The sequence below is a fragment of the Scyliorhinus canicula genome, chromosome 2, assembly GCF_902713615.1.
Source record: "Scyliorhinus canicula chromosome 2, sScyCan1.1, whole genome shotgun sequence".
Classification (NCBI taxonomy): Eukaryota; Metazoa; Chordata; class Chondrichthyes; order Carcharhiniformes; family Scyliorhinidae; genus Scyliorhinus; species Scyliorhinus canicula.
Genome location: NC_052147.1, coordinates 171,072,140 through 171,083,779, shown reverse-complemented (window position 1 = coordinate 171,083,779; position 11,640 = coordinate 171,072,140). Strand labels below are relative to the sequence as shown.

The 11,640-nt window shown below is 44.2% G+C and overlaps 1 protein-coding gene across 1 annotated transcript in view; it reads left to right on the top strand.

Annotated features, from left to right (window-relative positions):
- Positions 1 to 513: 513 nt before the first annotated feature.
- The window catches only part of kcnh3 (potassium voltage-gated channel, subfamily H (eag-related), member 3), a 1,115,372-nt gene continuing 1,104,245 nt past the window's right edge, over positions 514 to 11,640 (top strand). Inside the window, exon 1 of the mRNA XM_038789040.1 lies at positions 514 to 886. Within this exon, the coding sequence (XP_038644968.1) occupies positions 811 to 886 (76 nt within the window). The 5' untranslated portion in view covers positions 514 to 810. The remainder of the gene's footprint in view (positions 887 to 11,640) is intronic.

Here is an 11,640-nt window from a genome sequence, read left to right as displayed (position 1 = left end):
ATGCTTAGTCATCTCGTGAGAATGAAATAACACAGAGAAAAGTATAAGTAGAAATATTATTGACCGGAATGTAAATCAGACACTGCTCTCCGATACTGAAGTACTCATGTGTCATATTTCATTGGCTTCCAATGTCAAAATATCCATACAATCCAGCCAATAAATGGGTTTATAAATATGTATTACATTCAAAAATGAAATGGGGTGTCTGCACAAGATAAAAAAGCATAATTACAAATATCAAACGATTAACACTGATAACGGCATTTTAAAATGACATCTGGGGTTGCTACTGGTTGACATGAGATGAGGTACTTTTGCACATTTTAAGGTTCGCCCTGCTGGAGTGGCTGTCCCTGTGTATTGATTTACCTGGGAACGGCTGCCGGCCCGAGGATCCTCCCCATCATCCTGAACCCCTGCTACTCATGTGACACGACATCTGCTTGGACAAAGCAGGCGCGTTGGAAGCAGTTTCTCTCTGCTCCGGCTAGCAGAAGAGAAGCGAAACAAGGCGCAGACTGTAGCATCACACGGTCATACCTCGAATCCTTTACTCAACCGGCATTACAAAGAAGCTCGAGTAAGCGGTTGTCTTAACTTGCGATCAAGTTTTCGGCTTTCGTGGGTCAATTCGTCTGAAGAAGCAATGATCACTTCTGCTTGGCCAAAGTGTGCGAGTCAACACAAGTGCTCGGGTGCCTGGGGCTGATCCCTTGATATATATGTTTATATACTTACATATATGTTATTTCCCTACTGTTTAATCCCTTTTAATGGCTACGGCTATTATTGTGAGCACAAGAAAAGATGCCTGTCATGAAAGGGTTGCTTGCGCCTCAGAACACCTTTTTGGATACAATTGCAACACGATTCGACGGAACTCGTAAGTGTTTGAACTGCATAAATGTAGGTCGTAAATAATGTTTTGTGTAGGAATGGGGGTGGGTTTTGGTGAGGGAAGGGATGTTTCCGAAGCAGCTGTAGAAGCTTAATATTTAATTGAAGACATCCTAGGATTTTTATTTTCAAAGTAAAACTTTGTTTGCCAGCCCCGCGATTTCCACATAAACAGATGGAGCAGACTCTAAAAGCACAGCCAGTGTCTAGTTGTAGTAGCACGCTTTCACTCCAACTTAGTGAAATCGTAACCCGAATATAGACCATCCCTGCAGCCAAAAGACATAGAGGGTGTCTGGCAGCGTAATTACAATGTTCAGTCTATTACACCGCCTGCTACTGAAAAAGAAAATGTGTTGGTAACTGCTTTTTGTTATGTGGTAATTGACCAGCTGTGACCTGACATCGCACAGTGCTGTAATACGACCCATTTACAATAAGGTAAGTCTGTTACATTGGAGTCTGCAGACCTCCAGAATCTCCCAGAGCGACCGAACTCGATGCCCTCTGACAGCCAACAATGCATTACTTGGCTGAGAACTGGGAGCCGTTGAAATCATCTAGCCTTTTCCCTCTAAGTGGTGTTTAATGTGTAACAGTTACAATCCCAAATGTTCGATTTTCCTTTGCAACCGCTGTTCCGAGAGTCTCCGGGTTTCAGTACCATGGTCAGAGACGATAGAGTGATTCCGAAACAACCAGCAAGAAAGCTGCTTTTGCTCTTAACCTAAGCACCAGAGAAGAAGGAAAGGCAGAATCCCTGATTTATGCTGGCCCTTTCGTCTACTTCAATTCTGAGCAAGTTTAAACTGTTTAAAAATAAATAACTGCAGTTTGCAGGTTAAACCTTCCATATGAAAAACAACATACTTCAAACAATTGTCCGATTATCTAAATTCTCTTTGGAGTAAAATGTTATAAGAACGGGTACTTTAAACGTTGGTGCTCCGTGATGGTAACGATCAGCTTGCCAGGCACGGGCTTCAGATTGTTGGGAATATGTTACATGAACCCGACTAAAAATCCCCAAAAAACATCGTTCAATGAAAGATGTGGAATTCGCTAGCTCTTTGGCATCGTCCTTTTAGACATTTCGGGTGTGCATCACTTTTGCGAATATGAGATACGACGCTTTTCTCAAGTGTGAAGGAAGTCCTTGTAGGGACAATTCTCTCAGAGAGGCAACTTGTATCTGCTACAATATAGTCAAATACAATCGAAAGTGGGCGCACTAGGGTTGTTTGTATTCCACAGTCCGCTGCAACAGTTGTCGTGAATGATGGATGCTTAACGTGGGAGAAATCTGGATATTACGGACACACAACAGCGCAAAACAATACCTAGTGTGGCTATCGGTAAATCAAGGGGGGCGGGGAGGCCAATATCGGCTGGTTTGCACCACCTATTTTTTATGGCGTGTGCTATAGATTCAGAATGGCATTTGGTGGTGCCTGTGCACACATATACTTGTTCGGTGGTCATTAATAGGTCCCGGCAGTGGGCGGTCGAGGGGATGGGTTGGGTTGGGTTGGGTTTGGGGTGGGGTTGGGTTGGGTTTGGGGGGGGGGGTTGGGTTGGGTTTGGGGGGGTTTGGGGGGGGGGGGTTGGGTGGCGGGGGTGTTGAGTTGGGTGTTGGGGGGTTGGGTTGGGTGTTGGGGGGTTGGGTAGGGTGTTGGGGGGGTTGGGTTGGGTGTTGGGGGGGTTGGGTTGGGTGTTGGGGGGTTGGGTTGGGTGTTGGGGGGGTTGGGTTGGGTGTTGGGGGGGTTGGGTTGGGTGTTGGGGGGGTTGGGTTGGTGTTGGGGGAGTTGGGTTTGGGGGGGAGTTGGGTTTGGGGGGGTTGGGTTGGGTGTTGGGGGGGAGTTGGGTGGGAGTTGGGTTTGGGGGGAGTTGGGTTTTGGGGGGGGAGTTGGGTTTGGGGGGGGAGTTGGATTTGGGGGGGGAGTTGGGTTTGGGGGGAGTTGGGTTTGGGGGGGAGGTGGGTTTGGGGGGGGAGTTGGGTTTGGGGGGAGTTGGGTTTGGGGGGGGAGTTGGGTTTGGGGGGGGAGTTGGGTTTGGGGGGAGTTGGGTTGGGGGGAGTTGGGTTGGGGGGGGAGTTGGGTTGGGGGGGGAGTTGGGTTGGGGTGGGGTTGAGTTGGGGGGGGCAACTCCGACTGTTTGCCCCTCTTCTGAGGCCTTGTTCTTTGCCGGGTGTCCCTGGAAATGGAGCACAACTGTGTCTGTCAGCACCATTGTGGCCTTCCGTGCCTAGTAGGCACCACAGGGACTGGGATGTTGTATTGACCCCTTAAATTACATTTTGTTTTGATATTTTAAGTTGCCTTTGCTTAAGTATATTTGGTTAACCAAAGGAGTCAAACTTGTGAGTTGAGCCTAATTAAGGCTTCATTAGTTAAAGGTGTGAGCATGCATGCAATAATGCCCACTGGAAATAGGCAGACCACAACATTAATTAGTGTGCAATGCTGATTTAACGCCAGCAGTGTCATTTTGGAGCTGAACACACCAGCTACGACCCACTTGTAAACTTGCACAGCTGCATAAGCATTCAGCAGCAAGGAGGACCTCCCTCCCCACCTGCGCTATATAAAATAATCATCAATTGCTTGCAGATTAGTTATTGATTGATTTATTTGGGCTGCTATTATGATGCTACAAGTGTTGGCGCTTTCTGTAGTTGTTTAAAATTGCAAACGTCTACAGGGACTGGTTTCCCAAATGCTGAAGTAGTTTTAGGTGACTTCAAGATTCTGCACAAACTAGTTGGCTTCAGAGACTAGTAGGCATTACCCTTGGAATACAGCATGATCTGGAAATTAACGCAGGCTGCAAAAGACAGAACAGGCACTTGGAAGAGGGAGAAGCAGGAGAGCTCTCAGCAACCTCAGACCAGGTCAAGAACTGTAATGAGGAGGCTGCGGAGGTGACCATACAATGAACATTTGTGTTTTGTTCCTTTCAGACTCAATCTGGAGATATTTATAATGTTTCACAGTTTTCTGTTTGTTGTTGTGTAAGGCAGGTTACTGAGACTCTCCTTTATAAGACAACTAACTTATAAACTAACTACATTTGATATTTCCAACTAGAGAAAATATGTGAATCACAAGGTGAGGATTGCAGACTTTCCCACGTTGCAGGGTGCCATTCACTGCATGCATAACACTTCATTGGTGCTGTATGCCAATTCTACCTTATACCGGAGATGAAAAGGATTCCACTCCCTCAACAGCCAGCTGGTGTTTGGCAAATCATGCAGGACAATTCCAGGAATCTTGGCAGTAGCCACAATGTCTTCACTCTGTGGAAGTCTGCTGTTGCTAAGGTTGGCTGCTTTGGAAACATAGGCTATCTGCTGATGATTTGGCTGCTCACTCCAGTGGGCAACCCATACATGCAAATGTAGCATGCATACAATGAGACTCTTACTGTCACACAAAATGTTACAGAACAGGCCATCAGCATACTGAAACAACAATTCCACTTTTTAGACCATTCTGAAGGAGCCCTGCAGTTCTCTGCACAATGGGTGCCAAATATTTGTGCCTGTTTGCTGTACGCTCCACATCCTTATTGTCACAAGGAAATGGAATATGCCACCAGTTATACAGCAAACAACTTAGTAGCAGAAGCATGAGTTGGAAGAGAGGAGGTGATCTAGACAGCTCCTTTATGGCCATCTATCCATGAAGGACTCATCTGTGTGCAATATCAGTAACAGAAAATCCCATTCACCAGTAGCCTCAAACCTTCCATTCCCTCTGTCACTGACTATCACAGCATCCACTCGGCCACAGTGCAAAAATTACAACCACTAAAAAAAATACACATTTAAAACCAAATCTCAAATGAAACCATTCAATTTACATTTATGAATCACCTTTAGGAATTCCATTACGGCCTGTCTATCATGTGCCTTTGCCTGTCCTGTGCTCCCGGCAGAACTGCCCCAATGAAAGCAGCAAGACTGGTGGAAAGTAGCTGACTTTCAATGGAGGAGTGCAGGTGACCTCACAGGTGAATCTTGACCAACTCTGGGCTTAGAAGGAATGGTTGCAAACTGCACTGTCTCTGCATGGCCAACAGTAGTCTGGACTAGCTGCCGACAGGGGTGCTAGTGGAGTGGCAGTGATGGGCAGATAATTGATGCCTTTCAGAAAAGCCAGCAAGTTTGCACTCCATGATGTCACTGCCAGTCTATGCACACTATGATCCTCAGCAATGCTGGCAGAAGTCTGAGTTTGCAAAGGAGAAAGTTGAGCTTGAAGGAGGGCAGTGAGAGCAATGTGTGTTCTCACTGCAGCATCCAAACATCCACCCCCCTCACCCCCCTTTCCAGATACAAGGCATATATTTTTTCTTTTCAGATCTTCCACCAAGTCCTCAAGTGCATTTCTGAAAACCTAAGCGCACTCTCTCTCTCCCCGTTGTTACATTCTTCAATCTTTCCCAGGTCATTTGCTCTTCAACCACAACTCCCAGTACCTGCTTCAGCTACAATGTACCTCCTCTTTAAGTGGTATCGGCTTCATATGAGGCACTGGTGGCCCCCTGCTGATGCGTTCAGCCAATGAATGGTGCAGTTAACGCTTGCTGGATGCGGAGATCATTCAAATGCGCAGAAAGAAGGATGTTGATGTACTGCTTGCATTGAAATCAGTGGGAATGGGTTAATCACAGAGTAATCCCTGTGTCTGTTTTGGTGGCTGTTCAATTTAGCCAAGTCCCCATCAGATTTATTGGACTTGGCAATGGAGATATTCAAAATGTTTTACCACGCATGTCTTTATTATTTGTTTCATACCCTACATATTCAATGACATGGCGCTTTCCTGCTTTCTCTTTAAGGTGGGAAAGCAACGAAATCAGAAAACTGAGACTGAATTTGCAGATGTGTAGGATAAGAATAATTTGCTTTGATTTTGTGTTGTAGCTAGTGTGTGACTTTTTTTATTTGGTTTCACATGCAATGTAAAATTCAGTATCAGCAAAAATCAAATGGAATTTTGAAATATTATGATGTTATACTATGAATCATTTATTGATCAAACCAATACAAATTGTGTCCAGAATAGCAAAAGGATTCTTTATATTGAATCGACAAGCACTTGCCTGAGCGCAAATGGTGATTGTTTGACAATTTTTGTGAATCAACTGTGAACGTACATTGACTAAACATTTATCAGTTTGTTGACAGAAATATGACTAGAGTGTGGGACTTGTCTAAGCAATTAACCGTGTGGGAGTTGTACCTTTTAAGTTGAATGTGAAAGGCAAAATATAGACATTTTTTTGATAGTGGGATGTTTGGTTTCTTCGAAACATGAGGATTCCCAAAATACAATTACAGATTTCATTTTCGGTTTCATGAGATTCCATTGATTATGAAGCTGAAAAGTGAGTTCTAAATCCAAATCTGGGCTCAGTCATCTTTATGGATGAGTATTTGCCATAGGCAACCTAATATTAATAACCATGGATCACTCATCTCAGATAGGAGCAGATTAAGAACTAAATATGAATGAGGCATTTGACATTGAGGCAGATTTTGCTGGAAAATTAGGACACCTAAATGACCCATGCTTTTATTAATTCACAACTTGACCAGTAAATTACGCCAAGGATGAAATACTCCATGAATTGCAAATTGCCACAAGTTGCTGGTTGATTTTCATCACTCTGCCATTAGCTTTGTGAAAAAGGGACCACATGGTTAACACCTGATGATTTTCAAAACATTCTGCATATTCATGTGTATTGCCCATTTAACAGGCTACAGAAAGCTTAATCTGGCAATTGAAAATAAAGATAACTACCTTTTTTAATGATGAGATCATTGTTAATGGCTGTCAATCAACCTCTCATCTAGAAAATTAATAATTATAAGTGTGGAGCTTCATTTCTTCAGTTTATGAATAATTTTAAATTTTAAAACATTTCATTTTTAAAAAATTTCTCTACTTTTCCTTTGTTTCTTGTATTTCTCCTTCCCTCATAATCCAATTTTTCCTTCCTCGCTTAGGCCTGGATTTTTACTTACCTGACCCACCGGGCGCAAATGGGTCAGAAAGTACTGGAGGATTCGGAAGGCGGGATTCCCACTTTCACTGTGGAGTAATAAGGACATATTAAGGCTGTAATTAAAAATTAGTCATAAAAAATTGTACCTGGGGCAGCACGGTGGCACATTGGTTTGCACTACTGCCTACGTGCTGAGGACCCGGGTTCAACCCCGGCCCCTGGTCACTATCTGTGTGGAGTTTGCACATTCTACCCATGTCGGCATGGCTTTCACCCCCACAACCCAAAGATGTGCAGGGTAGTGGATTGGCCACGCTAAATTGCCCCTTAATTAGAAAAAATAATTGGGTACTCTAAATTTAAAAATAAACAATTGTACCTTAGATCTTGTGTCACTGATCAATTCCCATCCAGGAACCAGCTTGAAGGGAGAGTGCGGGAGTATGACATTGAGATATTAGATCTGCCATGATCACATTGAATGGCAGAGAAGGTACGAAGGGCCAAATGGCCTAATCCTGCTCCTATTTTCTATGTGTTGAGTTCCCTCAGACTGGCAAAATCTAATCTAAATGAAATTGTACACTGGTATACTTCCTGACAATACAGCTAGTCTGTCCCTCCAATAAAATTAATGATGGTACAGTATTAATACTTTTTGTGATGAGGAACATATATTGTAACTCAGATACTTAACATGAATCAGTTTCCCAATTGATTCACACCACACTTTCTCACAGCAGAATTGCGAAGATTCAAACTTTCGTTTAAGCAACCGTTATTGTTTGGAAAATAAGATATTAACCAGAATTTTATGCTCCCTCACTGGTGGGTTTTAGACAGGGAGGGGGAGCATGAAATTGAAGGCATGATTACGTCTGGGTTCCTGCACACCCTACCACAGCGATTCTACAATGGTGTGGTGGGCAAGGCCTCAGATGAGAAGCCTGCCCTTGTCCCAATTGAGACCCTTAATTGACCAACTAAAGGTCACTTAAAGGCTATTTCCCACCCAGTCCACTGCAATGTTGTTTCAGGGGCTAGAGAGCTGGGCAATTTGATTGGTGTTCTGTGCCCATCTACTCCGATCCCACAGCCCACCTCCTGGCTACCCCCCGCCCCTGGCAGAAGCCCCCTGGCCAGCGGCACAACTGTCAGCCAACTATGGTGATGTCGGACACTTTCTGTACCCCCTCCTTCTCCCTCAGCAGCTGCCATGCCGGTTTCATGATTTTTAAAAGCACAAGTGATCCACACCATCAGGAACTCGGCCCATCGGAGGCAGAGAATCGCAGAGGCCCTGGAAAATACTGGGTCGGGCCCGCTAATGATATGCAAACAGTATCTACTGTACATGTGTTCCGCAATGCTTGACGCCGCTGTCGAGGTGCTGGTGCATTGTAATTTGGCGTCAAATCGGTGCCTGCCGTGATTTTGACATGGGAACCTATTCTCTGCCGAATTACCTTTCCCAATTTAGGCATCAGCTAACAGAGAATCCTGCCCCTTATCTCCTCTTGTTTGTTTTTGTTGCAGTTTGATGTGCATTATTCTTCCATCCTGAGATGCAATTTTGTACAGAAACAACATTACAGAAATACAAGTTGTTGTAAGTCGGACATTTGGTATTGGGGTACCAGAAAAACAAGTGGAATAATGTTGGCTTATTGTACATCTTGTTCTTAATGCAATTTAAAAGCTAAGATCTTTTTTATTCATTGTGACCGAAATATTTTGGTATCTGGATCCTAAGTTGGGAGTGGTTCGCCAGGACCCTGTAAACATCCTGATGCACACAAATTAGCAAACATGACACCACTATTTAAAAAAGGAGGTAGGCAGAGAGCGGGAAATTATAGGCCAGTGAGCTTAACTTCGGTAGTAGGGAAGATGCTGGAATCTATCATCAAGGAAGAAATAGCGAGGCATCTGGATAGAAATTGTTCCATTGGGCAGACGCAGCATGGGTTCATAAAGGGCAGGTCATGCCTAACTAATTTAGTGGAATTTTTTGAGGACATTACCAGTGCAGTAGATAACGGGGAGCCAATGGATGTTGTATATCTGGATTTCCAGAAAGCCTTTGACAAGGTGCCACACAAAAGGTTGCTGCATAAGATAACGATGCATGGCATTAAGGGTAAAGTAGTAGCATGGATAGAGGATTGGTTAATTAATAGAAAGCAAAGAGTGGGGATTAATGGGTGTTTCTCTGGTTGGCAATCAGTAGCTAGTGGTGTCCCTCAGGGATCCGTGTTGGGCCCACAATTGTTCACAATTTACATAGATGATTTGGAGTTGGGGACCAAGGGCAATGTGTCCAAGTTTGCGGATGACACTAAGATGAGTGGTAAAGCGAAAAGTACAGAGGATACTGGAAGCCTGCAGAGGGATTTGGATAGGTTAAGTGAATGGGCTAGGGTCTGGCAGATGGAATATAATGTTGACAAATGTGAGGTTATCCATTTTGGTAAGAATAACAGCAAACGGGATTATTATTTAAACGATAAAATATTAAAGCATGCTGCTGTGCAGAGAGACCTGGGTGTGCTAGTGCATGAGTAACAGAAGGTTGGTTTACAGGTGCAACAGGTGATTAAGAAGGCAAATGGAATTTTGTCCTTCATTGCTAGAGGGATGGAGTTTAAGACTAGGGAGGTTATGCTGCAATTGTATAAGGTGTTAGTGAGGCCACACCTGGAGTATTGTGTTCAGTTCTGGTCTCCTTACTTGAGAAAGGACATACTGGCACTGGAGGGTGTGCAGAGGAGATTCACTAGGTTAATCCCAGAGCTAAAGGGGTTGGATTACGAGGAGAGGTTGAGTAGACTGGGACTGTCGTCATTGGAATTTAGAAGGATGAGGGGGGATCTTATAGAAACATATAAAATTCTGAAGGGAATAGATAGGATAGATGCGGGCAGGTTGTTTCCACTGGCGGGTGAAAGCAGAACGAGGGGGCATAGCCTCAAAATAAGGGGAAGTAGATTTAGACCTGAGTTTAGGAGGAGCTTCTTCACCCACAGGGTTGTGAATCTATGGAATTCCTTGCCCAGTGAAGCAGTTGAGGCTCTTTCATTAAATGTTTTTAAGGTAAAGATAGATAGTTTTTTGAAGAATATAGGGATTAAGGGCTATGGTGTTCGGGCCGGAAAGTGGAGCTGAGTCCACAAAAGATCAGCCATGAACTCGTTTAATGGTGGAGCAGGCTCGAGAGGCCAGATGGCCTACTCCTGCTCCTATTTCTTATGTTCTTATATTCAAAGTGTCTGTGAAGTATAGACTTCAGATGGGCTGATTACCTCCACAAAAGTCTCTGACACTAAACTCAGAGTCAGTGATTGGGCCAGATAGATGGCATTTGCCTGCAAGCTTACCCTGGAAAAGGTACTGATTAATACCAGATCTGGCACACACATTAGCCAACATAAGAACAAAGAACAAAGAAAAATACAGTACAGAACAGGTCCTGCAGCCCTCCAAGCCTATCTCCTTCTGTGTACCCAAACAGGCACCAGAATGTGGCGATTAGGGGATTTTCACAGTAACTTCATTGCAGCGTTAATACAAGCCTACTTGTGACAATAAAGATTATTATTATGATGCTCTAACTAAAAAAAACAATCTTCTGCCCTTACTCGGTCCATATCCCTCTATTTACTCCTTTATTCATGTATCCATCCTAGTGCCTCATAAATGTTGCTAATGTGCCTGCTTCCACACCATCCTCTGGCAACATACTTACCCTGGGAAAGGTATGCTGATTAATACCAAATCTGACGCACACATTATCTAACATAAAAACAAAGAACAAAAAAAAATACAGTACAGGAACAGGGCCTGCGGCCCTCCAAGTTCCAGGTACCCATCACACTCTACGTGAACACCTACCCCGCACATCTCCCTTAAACCTTCCCCTCCTCACCTTGAACCTGTGCCCCCTTCTAACTGAAACTTCCACCCTTGGATAAAGACTCTGACTATCCACCTTGTCTATGCCTCCCATAATTTTGAAGACCTCTAACTGGTTTCCCCTCAGCCTCCGTTTTTCCAGTGAAAAAATTAATTTATTCAACCTGTTCTCATAACCAACATCTCGAGACCAGGCAACATCTTGGTGAACCTTCTTTGCACTCTATCCATAGCTTCCACATCCTTCTGATAATGTGGTGACCAGAACTGCACGCAATACTCCAAATACGGCCTAACCAAGATTTTATATAGCTGCAACATGATTTCCCAACTCTTGTACACAATGCCCCAGCTGATGAAGGCAAGCATGCCGTATGCCTTCTTAATCACCTTGCCACCTGTGTTGCCACTTTTAGGGAACTGTGGCCCAGATTCTTCTGTATGTTAATGTTCCTAAGGGTTCTGCCATTTACAGTATAATTCACACCTAGATTTAATCTTCCAAAATGCATTAGCTCGCATTTGTCCGGAGTAAACTCCATCACCTGACTCTCCGCCCCCCGATAACCCTTCCTCTGACCACCTGACTAGTAACCAGACCCGATTACCCCCTCAGTCAACTACTCCTAACACAACCACTCGACTACCATCCTCGCCTCCTCAACCTGACGACCTTTACTCTCCCGATTAACTCTCAATCCAACTGGACTACCTCCACCACCCAACTGTCCCCATCCACTTGACTGCCTCCGAAACACCCAGCTACCCTTTAACCCTACCTGACTATGCCCTATCCGACTATGCTATACC